Source organism: Diabrotica virgifera, chromosome 9 (assembly GCF_917563875.1).
Source record: "Diabrotica virgifera virgifera chromosome 9, PGI_DIABVI_V3a".
NCBI classification, from domain to species: domain Eukaryota; kingdom Metazoa; phylum Arthropoda; class Insecta; order Coleoptera; family Chrysomelidae; genus Diabrotica; species Diabrotica virgifera.
In genome coordinates this window covers 155,093,975-155,111,853 of record NC_065451.1, presented here as the reverse complement: position 1 = coordinate 155,111,853, position 17,879 = coordinate 155,093,975, and the positions used below count along the sequence as shown (strand labels likewise).

Genomic DNA, 17,879 nt, shown 5'->3' with positions numbered 1-17,879 from the left:
GCATCACTAAAGATGCTATGAAAAACGAGGTTCAGAAATGGCTGATAAAGAATCATCAAAATAAATGGAGAACCACTCAAGGGCAAATCCAGACTAAAAAAATAATCAAGAATATCGATAAAAAACTCTCGAACAGTTTGATGAACCTCAATAAACGAGAGATCAAAACGGTCACTGAAATGGTGACTGGACATTGTCGTTTAAGAAATCACCTATACAAACTAGGTAAGGTGAATGAACCATGGTGCAGAAAGTGCGAAATGGAAGAAGAAACTGCCATACACATACTATGCTATTGCAGTGTGCTAGGTGATGTAAGGCAGAACTTCACTGGTCAAATGAGGTTTGAACCAAAATAGATCTTAAAACTACCAATAAGAAAACTGTTGGCCTTCGTTGAGGCCACAGGACTTATTAAAGTTTAAGGAGAAGAACAGGGTTTGGTACAAAGGTCTTATGACCAAGTGCCAGAGACTAACGAGTCTCGCCTGAGTTAAGAAGAAGAAGAAGAAGAAGAAATTAGGTACACAGAAAATAAAAAATTTAACCAAGAGGACAGTTTCTACATTTTTGCTACCGACGGCGACCGCGATCTTTAAAACCGCGTACTTTAAGTCTGCCGTGTATCACCGACGGCGAGCCGAGTAAGTCCGCGATCTTTAAACCCGCGTACTTAAAGATTGCGTGTGTATCACGCGCTTAAGAAAATCACGTTTGTCGTATCTATTTTAACCAGATGAAATAAACTTTTAATAAATATTATGATCCATTATGATCTAGATCTAGATATCCTAGTTACCGATTCCCGCGATTCGCGCTCGCTATTCTTCAAAATAAAATGTTTCATCATAATGGCTGACGTGAGTAAAAATCACTTAGCTCATTATTTTTATAAATTAAATTTGAATTATTTAAATGTAGCTATAATATATTTCACTATTTAGCTATAATATAATACATAGCAATTATAGTATAGCTCCCCGTGAGTAATAAGCTTTATGTTAGTCCAAAGATAGGTTTGTTCTAACCCGTCACATTACTGTTCTTGAATAGGGCTTTTCATCGACTCTCATTTGTTTCGAGATTCTGTCATATGTTGTATAATCTGTATATAGTATTTTTACTACAAAAACGTTATTACGTAGGTCAAAATTTTTGACGTAAGAGAACTGTCAAAACATTAGAATGTGACTTTTCATTATTGCCATGTTTATAATAAACATGACAATAATGAAAGTCACATTCTAATGTTTTGACAGTTCTCTTACGTCAAAAATTTTGACCTACGTAATAACGTTTTTGTAGTAAAAATACTATATATGAATATTATACACAGATTACAGCGCCGGATTAACCATTAGGCGGCACACATAGTGAAAGCGGTTTCCGCTAGCGGGCAAACCGCGCGGTTCTCGCGCGCGGGTATGGCAACACAGTGAAGACGAGTAAAAGCGAGAGAGATCGTTCAAATCTGGCAGTTGCGTCTACTACTTGTAGCAAAATGTCGTCTTCCGATGATGATATAATTGCTTTAGATTCTGTTTTGACTAAACTGAAAAGAAAGAGAGTTGATGTACATCCGATTAATCGGATGTACATCAACTCTGTACAAAGATTAATTTATGGAGAATATCATCATCTATTTCAAAAATTAAAAGATAATGAACGATTCTTCCAGTATATGAGAATGACTCAAGAGACTTTTAAATATATTTTGGAGAAAGTGGAGTCTCGTTAAAAACAATATTAAACGCTCAACTTACAGTCAACCAACAGAATATCGAAAGAGTTGAGAATATACATATCTGGGTACGAATTTAAATAGGGAATGGGACTACTCAGAAATTAAACAGCGAATAATAAAAGCGAAAGCAGCATACTTTAGAATGAGACCCATTTTCAACAGTCGAGACATATCATTAAAAACAAAATACCGTCTGTTGAAATGCTATATATTCACAGTTCTGCTCTACGGAATGGAAGCTTGGACACTAACTGTTACATCTATGAATCAGCTCGAAGCTTTCGAAATGTGGTGTTATAGGAGCATCTTACGTATATCCTGCGTTGACCGAATTACTAACGTGGAATTCCTGCGTAGAATGGGGAAAGAGTGTGAATTTCTCATAACCATCAAAACAAAAAAATTAGAATATCTAGGACATGTAATGAGAAATCAAGAACGTTACGGCCTTCTCTAACTGATTCTCCAAGGGAAGGTATGTAAATGGTAAAAGAGGACCGAGAAGAAGACGCATTTCCTGGCTTCAAAATTTGCAAAAGTGGTATAATACCACTACCACTGAACTGTTCCGCGCTGCGGTAGACAAAGTCAAGATAGCCATGATGATCGCCAACATCCGGAACGGATAGGTACTTTAAGAAGAAGAAGGAGTATCGTTTAATTAAAAACTGGTGTAATTTACATAAGCAGTCTATCCTTCCGGAAGAAAGGCTTGTTATAACATTGAGGTAAGTAGTTTTGTTGTAAATTTATTTTTCAAGTACTGATTTAGTTAATAGTTAATACTGGAATGGTTTTAGAAATACCTAAGTCACACAAAATTACGGTTTCAATATGATTGACTTTATTACTTTTGTTTATTATAATGTAGGTACAATTAATTATAAAATTAATCCATGGAGAACTATTAATTCTTATTATAAAAGAGCGAATACACTAAATTATCATTGCAGTAAACATTAAAACCGCGCGGAAAAAACTAAATTCTCATTCTAGCAAAAGCGGTCAGGCGGGTTGAGGCGGTTGGCAAGCGCGGACCTGCTTTGACTATGTTCGTGTACATTTAAAGAAGTGCATTCTTTTTGAAAACGTTTAAAAGCGGGTCCCGCTAGCGTTGCTCGCTAGCGGAAACCGCCTCCACTGTGTGCGCCGACTTAGGCGGACTAGGCGGCCGCCTAGGGCCCGGACACTTGATGGGCCCGCATCCCGCTCAAATGCATTAATTAATATTGAATTATTTAAGCAGTAATTTAAAAAAAATGTTAAATGTTAAATAAATCAAATAGTGCTAACTGAGACAAAAAAAGAGAATGGTTAATTTATGATTTACAATCAAACTTACTTTTTTGCTTTGTCTTCTGTCAAATATCAGGAAAATACAACCGACTTCAAGGCAAATTAAGCAGTTATATTCAAAGCCATGCTTATATTCCATGTTCTAAAAATTTCATCAATTTGGAATATATACCTATACCGTCAAAATACGTCCGAAAGTGGATAAACACACTAATTCTAAACAACTTTTGTTTAATATTAGTCCTGTCGCCAGGGGGGGTACAACGGCCTCCTTTATTCAGATGGACTTACCCAAGTTTTTTTCATGTATTTTGACCCGTAGAATAGGAATTTTTTGGGTAACAGTTGATCCGGATGTCGATAAGATTGTTATTGACCAAGAACTTGAGGAATTACATAACCGCGATCTCTCGCAAAACAAAACATTTTTTGGTATTTTTTAGGTCATTCTAAGCAAAACATGTTTCTACAATTTTTTTCGTAGGATGGCTAGTTTTCGAGATAACCGCGGTTGAACTTTCAAAAAATCGAAAAATTGCAATTTTTGAACCCGAAAAACTTTTGATTAAAAAATAAAATACCAATTCTGCTTACCGCATTTGAAAGTTTAAGTCAAATTATATCGGTTTTAATTATTTGCATTGCTAAAAATTTATTTTTTTATTGTTTAAAAAAGCTATAAACACATAGTGTTTCCCGTGCCTTTACATGCATTTTAACGCATGCTACGTAGAAATAGCCTCGATTGCACTAATACCTATTCTACCTACTCGTTAGATTTTAAATGAGAAATCATAGAAAACATCACTCACGCACTAGGTGTTTGTAGCTTTGTTTAACAATAACACAATAAATTTTTAGCAATGCAAATAATCAAAACCGATATAATTTGACTTGAACTTTCAAAGGCGCTAAGCAGAATTGCTATTTTATTTTTTAGTCAAAAGTTATTCGGGTTTAAAAATTGCAGTTTTTCGATTTTTTGAAAGTTCAACCGCGTTTATCTCGAAAACTGAGCATCCTACGGGAAAACTTGTTAGAACATTTTTTACTTAGAATGACCCAAAGAATACAAAAAAATGTTTTGTTTTGTGAGAAACCTCTGTTATGTAATTCCTCAAGTTCTTGGTCAATAACAATCTTATCGACATCCGGATCAACTGTTACCCAAAAAATTCGTATTCTACGGGTCAAAATACATGAAAAAAACTTGGGTAAGTCCATCTGAATAAAGGAGGCCGTTGTACCCCCCCTGGCGACAGGACTATATAGTTTTTCATCAAGTCAATTAATTTCAAGTTATTTGCAAGTGAATAATAATATGTTCATTTTTCAGCAAAAAAACTCGTTTTTAGACGGTTTTTCGCAAATAACTAAAAAAGTAGTATTTAATCGAAAAAAATATTCTTAGCAAAAATATAGCTTTTAAAAAACTGAAAAAATGGTGTATGTGTGCCGTCTGTAGACCCAGTAGAAGCCGAGTTGTAGCTTATGAAAAGTAGGTTCTTATTCGTCAAATTCCAAATTGAATATTTCAACGTGAAATAATCAAAAAATAAAGCACTTTTCATGGAAAACTCTTCATAACTTTTTTAAATGTTTAAAAAAGCATTATTCTGTTTTTTTTTAAGTTTCTAGCATAAAAAGTAATCAAGATACATTCAAAATAAAATTGATCCCTTTTTGAGTAAAAAAACTGATAAAAATAACCCCCTAATTAGCATTCCAAATGAAATTAATCCTTACCGCTTCACAAGCTACTTTACTTATGTATTGCTTATATTCTCTGAAAGTTTTATCGGTATAAAGTGCTTATTTAAAAGGGCTGTAGTAGAAAGGCCTTGAAGAAGTCACTAATCACGAGTGTATGCTCTTTTTTTTAGTTAGCTTAATGCCTCGACAACTAATGGCCCTTGGCATGGTACAGTGGATTTTTCCAATCAGGTACCTAGTGTAATGTGTAGTGTGTGTGTTGAGTAAATGTCTTGTTACTTAGCAAAGTCGACGTCATTGTTTTTGCAAAGAGAAGCTAATTGTGTCCGAACGTCTGCGGTCCCTCCGGTGAGTACCGATCCCACAAGGATAGAAACTATTTTCATTTATTAATTTTTAATAAATGAAAAATTCTCTACCTAGGGTAGGCAAATTTTGAACAGTCATATCTTAACCAATTTTTGTCTTCCAAAAAAACAAAAATCTGAAATATTCAGAAAAGCAAAACCTACATTATTTTACTCTTTAAGATTTTTGGTATCACTAATAATTTTTAAGTTATTTTGAAAAAAAAGGCATTTTTTTCAAAATTTCAAAAAATTTGTTTTACTTTAAATGCCAATATTTTAAAATATATCTAAGTACTGTGAACCGGTGAAACTTACAGATCATGTAAATAATATATAAGTAGAAACTAGGGGGTGATTTTTAAGATTTTTTTGCCAAAAAAAAAGAATCAACATTATTTTGAGCTTTACTTGCTTAATTTTGATACTAGAAACTTATTAAAAAAACTTACTAAAAATAAACTTACTAAAAAGAAACTTATTAAAAATAACGCTTTTTTAACACCTTAAAAAAGTTGTGATGAGTTTTCACCGAAAAGTGCTGCTAGTAAACATTAAAAGATCCTACTATAAATTTATCAGATACAGTTAGTTTACTTAAATCTTTAGCAAAGTAATAGAAGTAAAAAAAAGAAAAATGATCTTTGTTTCATTGTCGTAATATATTTTTCGAGTAACTACTTTCAAAACATAAATATCTGTAAATTTGTTTTAAGTAAATGGTCGCTATAAAGGGGCCTACTTCTTATGGCCGCCTAAGGCCCCATGATGCCTTAAACTGTCACTGACAGATTATACAACATATGACAGAGACTCGAAACAAACGAGAGTCCATGAAAAGCAAGGTTCATAGATAGTAGGTGCAATCATGCAGACATGTATTTTGGGGTGCTGAATCCGAATATGAAGTTTTCTGACAAAATTTCGTGACACAACATTAAAAAAATCGCGAAAAAAGCGAAGAATTTTTGTTTTTCCCGCTTTTTTTGCTTAAATCTCGAAAGCTATCAACTTTTAGTAAATGGTCTGTCAGTATCAACAGAAATTAAAATATGTACTTAAAATTTTCTACAAATATCACTATTAGACAAGACGAAAACGGCGGGTTCGTTAGAAAAAATATTCCCATGAGATTTTATTGCATAATCACTATCGTGAGACATCCCAGAATAAGGTTCAAGAAGTCGCCCACGTGAAAAGTGGTCCAATTTTTTTTAACAATTTTTTTTAACCAAATTGCAAAAATCAATATTTTTGGCCCGTACAAATTTTTGTTAGGTTTTTTGGACCATTCTGGATAAAAAAGGTCTCTTGTAATTTTTCTCTAAAGTTGATCATTTTCGAGTTATAAACAATTTAAAATTAAAAAAAACGAAAATGGCGATTTTCAAGGCTTAATAAATTGGTTAAAAGTTATTATTATGAAAGTCATAAAGTGACTAAATCAAAGTTTAAAGCCCCCCTACAAGATCCTGAACATTTTTGTCATAATTTTATTACTAAGCTGTTATTTTTAAGTAATAATAATGAGCGCCAGCACGTATTAGGCGGCCTTCTATGGTGAGTGCGAGAGAGATGCCATTCCGGCAATCCAATGGAGCATCTTACTCGCACTCACATTTACAGCCGCGTCAATACGCTCTTACGGCTTATTGTTAATAATTAAAATAACAGCATAGTAATAAATTAATGACAAAAATTTCTTCAGAATCATGTAGGGGGGCTTTAAACTTTGATTTAGTCACTTTCTGACTTTCATAATAATAATTTTTAACCGAGTTATTAAGTCTTAAAAATAGCCATTTTTGCGTTTTTCAAATTTTAAATTTCTTATAACTCGAAGATCATCAACTTTAGAGAAAAATTACAAGAGATCCTTTTTGTCCAGAATGGTCTAAAAAACCTAAAAAAAATTGTCCAGACCAAAAATAATAATTTTTGCAATTTGATTAAAAAAAATTGTTAAAAAAAATTTGGACCACTTTTCTCGTGGGCGACTTCTTGAACCTTATTCTGGGATGTATTACAAATGTGAATATGCAAAAAAATCTCATGGGAATATTTTTTCCAACGAACCCGCCGTTTTCGCCTTGTCTATATTTAGTTTTTTTTTCAGACAAGCCGTTCGGCCGTTCGGTCTAAAGTGCGAGTTAAAAATTGTTAATTTTTAACGGTCTTTGCAAAACATTCTTTTTTTGTTCCATTCCAAAACTATGTTTTATGGAATGCTGTCAGTTGAAAAATTTCTCCTAATTTTCTGTACAAATAATTAAAAAGAAACAAAGGCAGAAATTGTACAGATTCAGTACCTATCACAAAAAGTAGGAATCTAACAAAATAAAATTTAAAATATCGTGATTATTAACCCTGGAAGATCACACCTATTTTTTTTACATAAACCTCACACATGGGTGTCAGATACCCAATGATTTTTTGTGAAGAAATAAAAAAAAAGTAAATATTTTTTGATTTCCAGAGACTCTCTAATCACTATTGAATACATAGGAATAATTAAATCAATAATTTTATTTTCTCTCTCTTAATTGTAGTAACACAAAAGAACAAAATATTAAAAATACCTAAAAATAATTAAAAAACATTTTCTAAAAAACCGGAAACATAATTCAAAATATTTTAATTTAATTTAACAACAAAATGGTCTTTCTAACTAAAATATAACATCTTTTGATTATAGAACTCATATTCATTCTTAGCCAGGATTTCAGTTTCACTCATTTTAGTAACTACAATCATAAGACAGTGTGGCTCTATGCTCCATGCATTATGCTTTATAGCAAGCCGAGCATGCACGCTTAGCTTTTCCATCTTTGCCTTTGCAGAAATAACACCTAGTTTTCTTTACTAAATTTGTGGGATGTTGTGTTGTTAGGTCATTAACTTGAACGCACACTTGATCCGGATCGCAAACCTCACACATGGGTGCTACATACCCTAGCCTGTATTCAATAAATTCTCGTGATTGGAAATATTGCTCAAATGAGACCGCAACTACACACCCGTCCTTGGCAGACTAGAGACTGAGACTGAATTTACATAAAGCAGCATTACCATTGAAATGCAGCTGCGCAAGCTACATGCAGTTAAGTGTGGCGATGGGTATCTCACACCCAAGTGTGAGATTATTAATATTGCAAATTCTAATACAAAATTATATGAGCCGCTGTCTTTTAGAAGGTCTTAGCTGTGATTCTTAGGTGGTGATGGGCCCCGGTACATATTCTGCTTGTTCTGGAAAATAAAAGAGGTAGTGTCAGTTCTAAAGGAGAGATTAGGATTGCAAAATAGATTGTGAGATTAAACATACCTTCCGTATTGTGATGAAGTTCTTCGATGGCATCGTTCCTTGGCTCAGGGTCTGGATGCTCAATCGTCAGCGTTAGGGGTCGTAGATCTGGAAAATAAGAGAGGTGTTGAGATACTGACTTGTGATCAAAGATCAAGGAGAGATAAATAACTACAAAATAACTTGTGAGATTCAACATCCCTCTATCTTAAAATCCATAAGGAAAAATTTCCTGTAGCTGGCTGTATACCATTAATTACAAAAATTGAAGAAAAAGATCTTCTGTGTAAAAGGTATATTTATTTAAACCCCAATAAATTTAAACCACCCACATGCTCGCGGTATAGTCATATGATGCTTTGAGGTATATCTTGTTTAAATTTCACCCATCGCCAGTTTTACTTTATCGTACTATATACGTAGTATAGTATAATAGATAAAGTTATAGGATCGTGCAAAAAAAATTTTTTCAGATTTCACTTTTTTTCGACGTTTTGAGTCCCCCTGAGTCTAAAAAGCAAATAAAAAAACCATGTCGGAAGTATGTACGTACGTATGTCGCCACCGCCCAGCAAAAACTACCGGACCGATTTTGATGAAATTCGGTATGAGTAAGTTTAAGAGAATTTTGTCGAGAAACTAAGCTTTTAAAAAAATTTCTCAAAAGGGGGTCGAAATGGGGGGGTTATTTAGGGCCCATTTTTGCAAATTTTGACCGAAATGAATGAAAATCAACTCAAAGTAAGCTCATCGATAGGTAAATAAAAATACGGAATTTGACATTTCCAAATTCAAAATGGCGGCCAACATGGCCGACCGCCCACTCGACACATTTCCCTACCAATCTAAAAACGTGTTTAAGATAAGTTTAATTTGAAAAAGTCGTTATATAGCCTAAAGATGGGGCTATAATAAGGATGTTATCGTTTTTCAGAAAAAGTTACGGGTTGCCTATATTTAAGGGGTCAAAATTTGACATAAATTTGAACTAGATTTTCTCAAAAATGGCTCCAAGGAATTTTTTATTTTTTGATATACTTTTGATATCCTATCAGTAAATTGAATGACAGTCCGATTTCTTAACTCCCCATAAGAGGGGAGTTACGAATTTTTTATAAAAAAATATTTGAGTGCCCGTAACTTCCTTCTTAATAACAACTAAACTTTGAAATTTTGCAGACATATATGGTACTTTATTATCTATTATCGCGATAAATTTCATCAAAAATGTGGCTTCCGGTTGAACCGGAAATGAATAAAAAATCTTAATTTTTTTAGATACGCCCTGTATATTTTTACATATTTTGAAAGAATGCAAAATTACCTTTCCAATGACATAAAATTTATTGCTGTAGCTCAAAAACTCGAAAAGTTACGGTAAATAGAAATTTTGCTATAATCTTATGTGTGTCCTCTCTCACGCGATCATAGCAGAGCATTATTGTAGGGCAGTCAATGACGGTATTTGGCTCCGAATTTCATCCTACTACATTGATGTACTTGATATTTTCACAGTAAGTAGGGAATAGCTCAAGAAACAAAATCTACCCTATATACTATGGCGCTTTTATCTTGGGGCGGTTCCCACTTCTTCAAGGGGGTGGAAAATTTGTTGGTCAAAATAAGCACGGAAGTGGCTAAAGAACCTATTTCTAAGAAAAAACTGGTCTATACTTTTTTTTGAGAACTCAATACTTTTTGAGTTATGCGTAGTTGAAAATTGGCCATTTTCATTGAAAAATGACACCTGTTCGGACGGATTTTTTGTGAATACCTTAAAAACTATGCATCGAACTAAAACCACTATATAAAATATTTTTTAGATTATAAATAATAAAGAGATTCGTTCCTTCGTAAATATTCTATTTATTATATAAAAAGAGATATGGTAAGTGAAAATAGGTTGTTTTTTGGTGCATGCTCAAATTGATGTATTCAACTTGAAATAACAGAGGAACGGCAGGTTTTGGGTGCATAATGCTACCAACACCTTTTGTAGTGTTTGAAAAGGCCTTTAAAACGAACACCGTTAACTGTCGGTTACATACAAACTAAGCGAGATATGGTGCAAAAAAATATATGACTAATGTACTTTAAGGAAAAATGAAAAGTATATACATTTAACTCCCTATCCACCATAATTTAAATGCATTGTTTTTTTTGCAATACCTTTTAATATAGTGTTATTTATACTTTCAAAAAGTTGAACGGGTTTAAAATGAATGGTTCTTGTAAAAAATGTGATCAAATTATAGAATGAATTTTTAAATTTTAAACCTCCCCCATGATAAAAGCGCCATAGTACATAGGATAGACTTTGAATTAGGAGATTGGACTACTCCCAAAATTTCATTAAAATCCATGCAGTAGGATAGAATTCGGAGATAATATCTTGTTCTTAATCTCGTGCATTGACTGGCGTAATCGAAATAGAATGAAATTCAAATATTATAAACTATTAATTTCTCAGAAAAATGAACTAATTTGAAATGAAGGTATGACTATAATATTCTATTGATTTATGCAATAATCTACACATCTATAGTGTGTCCCCGAAATATGGCATCGAACATTTTCTCAAATGCAGGAATTAATCATGCGTAGAACCATAAAATACTTTCAAGTACAGAAGGTGTTTCTAAAACATCAAAATAACGAGTAACTTTGTTATTTTTATAGAATGCCAGTATCTAGTACCATAACTATAATAGATCGGTACGATAAAGTTCTCGGGCGGCCCTTCCGTCCAGCGTTTTTAATATATAACACGCCAATGTAAGACTTTTGGTCGGAATTTTAAGGGTTTCCACCCATGTATTTTTGGTGGCTTAGCATGTAGGTAGAGCTTGCTTAGAACACTGATGATGCTCTCTTTAGAGCGAAAACGTTCTGTTTTTTAATGTAGCCCCTTATTGGGATTTAAATAAATATACCTTTTACACAAAAGATCTTTTTCTTCAATCCCTCTATCTGTTCCTTCAGTCTCTTCTACGTGTATGTCAGAGTTGTCTTCAGGGGATCAACGTTGTCACACAGTCCTTCGCATGAAGTGTAAATTGGGAACAATTGAGGTCTGTCTTCCTGCATCCACAATTGCGTTGGCAGACCTTTTTACATTTATATGAAATAAGCCGGAATATTGAGTTTGGGCCCGCGACAAGAGAAGCCTAGAAGATGCATTGCTAACATTGACAAGAGAGGCAAAAATCAGGCGGTTAATAATTAACCAGAAAAAAACAAAATACTTAATAAGTACGAGAAATCAAGACCAAATAAATAGAATAAAAGAAATAAGAATAAGTGATAATGTATTCCACAGGGTTGACTGCTTTAAATACTTAGGAGTGATAGTAGATGGTCAAAACAGAAGAAGCATTGAGATAAATGAAAGAATTAAAGCCGGAAATAGGGCATTCTGGAAATACCACAAGCTACTTAAAGATAAAAACCTGAGCAAGAAAACAAAAACAAAGATATATAGAGCGGCAATTAGACCAGTCATCTCCTATGTAGCAGAAGCAATGTGCCTTACGAAAAAAGATGAAGAAAAACTGAGAATAATAGAAAGAAAAATTATGAGGAGAATACATGGTCCAATTAAAACAGATCAAGGAGAAATGCGAATTCTGATGAATCACGAAATAAGAAATCTAATGGAAGGAGAAGACATAGTGAGATTCATTAAAGCACAAAGACTAAAATGGTTTGGCCATATCCAAAGAAGAGGAGTGGATGAACTAATTAGGCAGATAACAAATTGGACGCCAGTAATAAACAGACCTAGAGGAAGACCGAAAATAAGATGGGAAGATCAACTGCGAGAGGATATATCCAATATGGAAATTACAGGCTGGATGTTTTCTGCTGTGGCAATCTCATTTGATATGCATTTGGGTCTTTGGAAGCCTCCATGGTTGGTTGCCAGTCAGTGTCCTTGTGCGGAAAGAAATTTCAGTTTCCCCTGATTAAACAATGCAGAAGTAGTATCACAACCACTCATCACATGTACCAATAATATATGGCCCATTAGGATTTTCTCAGCAGCTAGATGAAGGTTGTAGAGGCTTTGCGAAATCTCTCCTTTTTCTGGTTAGAGAAAAAACACGTCTTTGGACAAGATCCGTGTCTGTGTGTGCGGTGCCATCTATTAACAATTTTAGTGCGTTATTAAAAATTCGCACTAGTACGCGGTGGTGTGCATTGTTTTTACGCGGTCCGTAACACTTTCAATAAAAATCCACACGTAAATAATTCAATAAAAAAGCTTTTGTTTTTTAAACGCTTTTATTTAGTTCAATAGATTGCGTCAAATCTTTGGATGTTAATTTGACTACCTTTTCTTCCATGCAAATGAATGAAAATTTGCAGACATATGCATTCGCGGTGACAATACACGAATAGATAACAAAAAATTTTTGTTTATGTTTATTAATTGTTTAAATAAAAAAAAAACGATTTTAATGGAAGAATGCCTAAATTCTCTTGAAACTTTTACGGATGGTAGCTAATGATATAACCTATACATAATTTCACTTTTTACGTTAATTGTTTACGTTATGCGTCATAAATAAACAATAAAGTTTTAAATTTTGAACACTCATATATTTGTTTATACAGTACGATGCAAGTGAAAGGAATAAATTCGTTATTTCGTAAAAAGGCGACTTGAACCCTGGAATGCTACCTGGGGTACACTTGTACCCCAACCTTGTTTGTAAGTTACACCAATTTGCAGTAGTGGGTGTAGAAAATATGAAAATAAACTTGTGAATAATAATATAATAAAATATTTTTGTATACAAAATAAATTCTTAGCATGTTATCTTAAGATTGTTAAACGCTTTTATTTAGTTCAATAGATTGCGTCAAATCTTTGGATGTTAATTTGACTACCTTTTCTTCCATGCAAATGAATGAAAATTTGCAGACATATGCACTCGCGGGAACAATACACGAATAGACAACAAAAAATTTTTGTTTATGTTTATTAATTGTTTAAATAAAAAAAAAACGATTTTAATGGAAAAAGGCCTAAATTCACTTGTTTTTTACAATGCAGAAACTTGAAACTTTTACGGATTGTAGCTAATGAGATCACCTATACATAATTTCAATTTTTACGTTAATTGTTTACGTTATGCGTCATAAATAAACAATAAAGTTTTAAATTTTGAACACTCATACATATTTGTTTATACAGTACGATGCAAATGAAAGGAATAAATTCGTTTTTTCGTAAAAAGGCGACTTTAAGGAAAAATCCCGAAAGAGGTCGATTTTTATTTTTAAATTACGATATTTTAGCATATATGTCATACTAGTGACGTCATCCATCTGGGCGCGATGACGTAATCGATGATTTTTTAAATTAGAATAGGGGATATGCGATAGCTCATTTGAAAGGTCATTTCAATTCTTTATTCAGTAATATAAAAATTTATATAATTAGTTGTACAGGGTACCCAAAAATAATTTTTTAATTAAATTATTTGGCAAAAAAGAAGAATGTATGTAATTTATTATTAAACACTTTTCTCTAGTTCAATCGTTTGTGTCAAATATTTAGACGTTAATTTGACTGCCTTTTCTTCAATGAAAATGAATGAAAATTTGCAGACATATGCATTCGCAGGAACACTACACGAATAGTCAATAAAAAAAATTTTTGTGTTTAAATAAAAAATTGTTTAAATAAAAAACACGATTTTAATGGAAAATGCTTAAATTCCCTTGTTTTTTACAATGAAGAAACTTGAAAGTTTTAGAGATTGTAGCTAGTTATATGAACTATACATAATTTCGCTTTTTACGTTAATTGTTTACATTATGCTTCATAAATAAACAATAGAGATTAAATTTTTATGTTAAGTTTGTTAATCATGTTATGTTTTATACATATATTTTAATAAACATGATATATTTTAATGTTTGAAAACTGTTAAGGCCGCATCTCACCATCAAATAATTTGATCAAACAGTTTGAGCAAACTCGGGAAGTACGTCAAAGTGACGTCACAATTGCAGTTTTTTGAAATTCTAAAAATCTGTGCTCTCACTATCAGTCTAGTTTGATCAAATTTTTTGTGTTGAGTTGTCTAACTTGTTTGTACTTTATTTAAAATTAAAATTTTTCATTATTATCCACAATGAACACTCAGGATGTGACGTCACTAACTGTCACTTTCAGTTTGCTCAAACCAGTTTGATCAAATTATTTGATGGTGGGACGCGGCCTTTAGACTAAAAAGTAAAAAATAAAAAAATATAAAAAAATTTTTTTTAGGAAACGCTTTTATTTAGTTACGAGTGACTAAAATTAAAAATATTATAAAAAAATCAACTAAAAGCAAAAAATAAAAAAAATTCAAACACGTTCGTTAAAGAAAAGCGTGGGGCGCATTTTCATCGAATAAACGGTTTTCGCCCCACGCTTTTCTTTGACGAATGTGTTTGAATTTTTTTTATTTTTTGCTTTTTAGTTGATTTTTTTTATAATATTTTAAATTTTAGTCACTCGTAACTAAATAAAAGCGTTTCCTAAAAAAATTTTTTTTATATTTTTTTATTTAAATGTAATGTTGACTCGTTTCCCTAACCATTCTTTCTTTTTCTAATATTTATTAAGCGCAACAGGCCTTGTAGGTCTAGGGCTAAAATGTTTACATTTCTGATTACATAAATAATATAGTAAATAACTTAATATAACTTACATAACTTATAAATTTTATTTAAATACACTTCAGTCTTTTTATACACTCCTTCACAACCTCTCTCCATCTCCTTCTGTCCAATGCTAGTTCTTTCCATCTCTCAATGTTACTTTTCTTCAAGTCTTCATATACACTGTCCTTCCATCTTTTCCTTGGCCTGCCTTTCCTCCTCTTTTGTATTGGTCTTCGTGAAAGTACCATTTTTGGCATTCGTTTACTTCCCATTCTCTCTATGTGCCCCAAGTATCGTATTCTCTGTGCTTTGATCGTCGTCGTAATCGTTGGCTCTTGATATAGTTCTTCCAATTCTTTATTGGTTCTTCTTCTCCACTGACCTTCTATTTTCACACCTCCATATATTGCTCTTTGCATTTTTCTCTCCCATCTTTCTAACAGGTCTGTTTCTGACTTTTTGAGCACCCATGTTTCGCTTGCGTATGTTACTGTAGGTCTGATAACAGTCTTATAAATTCTTATTTTTGTTTTTCTTGATACGTATTTGGATTTCAATAATGTGCGTAATGCTCCATATTTTTTATTTCCTTTAGCTATTCTTGCCTTTATCTCCCCTTCTTCATGACCATTTTCATCTATTTTGGCTCCCAGGTAAATAATTTCTTTGGCTCTTTTAAACGAGTATGTTTTTTCTCCATCTATTTGTACTATGATGTTATCCTCTTTTTCTTTTTGGATCTCTCCCATTATCATATATTTTGTCTTTTCTTCATTTATTTTAAGTCCGAATTTTTTGGCTTCTGTTATTATGTTTTTCATTAACTTTTGTAGTTCTTTTTTGCTTGTTGCTAATAGCGTCAGATCATCTGCAAATGCTATGCATTGGTGGCCGTTTTTAAATATCGTTTCTTGCATGTTTATTCTGCTTTTCCTGATTATTCCTTCCAATGTTAGATTGAATGCCATTGTTGATAGTGGGTCTCCTTGTCGTAATCCTTCCTTGGTTTCAAACTTTTTGGATGTATACCCTCTCCAAGCTATTTCGTTTGTTGTGTTTTCCATCGTCATCTTTATCATCCTGACAATTTTACTTGGTATCCCCAATTCTTTCATCAGTTCGTACATCTGCTGTCTATTTACTGTGTCGTAAGCTTGCTTAAAGTCTATGAACAAAGCATATAGTACTGTTTTATGTTCGTAACAGGTAGTCTGTATTTCTTTTAAGGCAAATATTTGGTCAGTCGTTGATCTGTTGTTTCTAAAACCTGCCTGGTATTCCCCCAGTATTTTTTCCGAATAATGACTTAGCCTTTTTCTTATACTTTGTGCCAAGATTTTGTAAACTATTTCTAATAGTGCGATGCCTCTGTAGTTTTCGCATCGCATTCTATCACCTTTTTTATGTATAGGGCATATTCTTGCTATGGTCCACTCTTCTGGCATTTTTTCTACTTCCCATATTCTTTTTATAAGGTCATATATCTCTTTCTGTAGTCTTTTCCCTCCTGATTTTATCATTTCGGCCGATATTTCTGTTATTCCTGGGCTTTTGTTATTTTTCAAGCTCTTTATTTCGTTCTTTATTTCTTGTTCTGTGGGTATTTCTATTGCTATCTGATCATCTTCAATTTCATGGTTTGTTTCCTTTTGTACTTCGCTCTTATTTAGCAGTTCTGTGAAATAGTTTTGCCAGTTTTCCATTATTTTTTCAGGCTCATTTAGCAACATCCCTTTATCATCTCTCATATATGGGTTGTTTTTTTGATATCCTCTTTCCATTTTTTTTGCTTCCTGGTAGAATGATCTTATTTCTTGTTTTTGAAATTTTTCTTCTATTTCTTTCAGTTTGTTCTCGTTGTATTTTCTCTTTTTGCTTCTACATTTTCTTTTCATGGTTTTTCTCAATTCTCTGTATTCTTCTCTAGTGCTTCTAGAGAGACTCAAACGTCCTCACTGTATATTGGAGAACATGTCGAAATCAGATCTTTATTTCTAGATACAGCTTTTATCTAATTTAAACAATCAAAGACTGTGTTTAAAATAGGTACCTATGTAGGTACTTACGTGACATTTAAAAACATAAATTTTTCACATTCAAATATAAACTGTTGCTTTGTCGTTTCAAGGTTATTGCTAATGATTGCAAACAAAATTATATCGATAATATTAGCCAATGTAATCTAGGCGCCAGAGGCGTCACCGTGTAATTTTCACTTCTGATGGACAAACTCCACGGTTTCTTATGGATTTTTGGCTGCTGATATTCAACAATTAGAACTCAAGATATTGTAAAATTAGTGCACAATCCAAATTGAAAATTGCAAAATAAGTATTTTTCGAAGCTTTATCGATCGTAACTCGGCTTCTACGCATGCAAATGAGCACTGGAAGGTATTATCTTAAAGCTTCATTAATAGGCTTCCAAACAGAATTTGTTATATTCCTTGATCTTTATTTGTTTTAAAGTTATATCCATTTGAAGTAATAATTTTCTTAAAAAAATTGTACAATAATTTATTTATAAGGGTTTCAAGTAAGTTTGAGCTATAAACATTTACACTTTAATTAACAGCAATGATAGAAGGACTCAAAAGGAATAATTTGAGCTTAAGAAAATGTTCGTAAGTTTATTTTTGGCCAAGATATCGATATTTTAATGGCGCGCTATGAGGCGCAACATTGTTTCACAGTCAAGTATTTTTCGACGCTTTATCGATAGTAACTCGGCTTCTACACATGCAAAGGAGCCAATATGTGATATCCATATAAAAACGGATCGAGATATTTTGCAGCATCATCATTGCATATAA

General features: G+C 32.7%; 1 protein-coding gene across 1 annotated transcript in view; it reads right to left on the bottom strand.

Moving 5' to 3' along the window:
* Window positions 1-7,608: 7,608 nt before the first annotated feature.
* The window catches only part of LOC126892268 (catalase-like), a 290,237-nt gene continuing 279,966 nt past the window's right edge, over window positions 7,609-17,879 (bottom strand). Inside the window, exons 6-7 of the mRNA XM_050661781.1 lie at window positions 8,426-8,512; window positions 7,609-8,349 (exon numbers count right to left, since the gene is read on the bottom strand). Of these exons, the coding sequence (XP_050517738.1) occupies window positions 8,485-8,512 (28 nt within the window). The 3' untranslated portion in view covers window positions 7,609-8,349; window positions 8,426-8,484. The remainder of the gene's footprint in view (window positions 8,350-8,425; window positions 8,513-17,879) is intronic.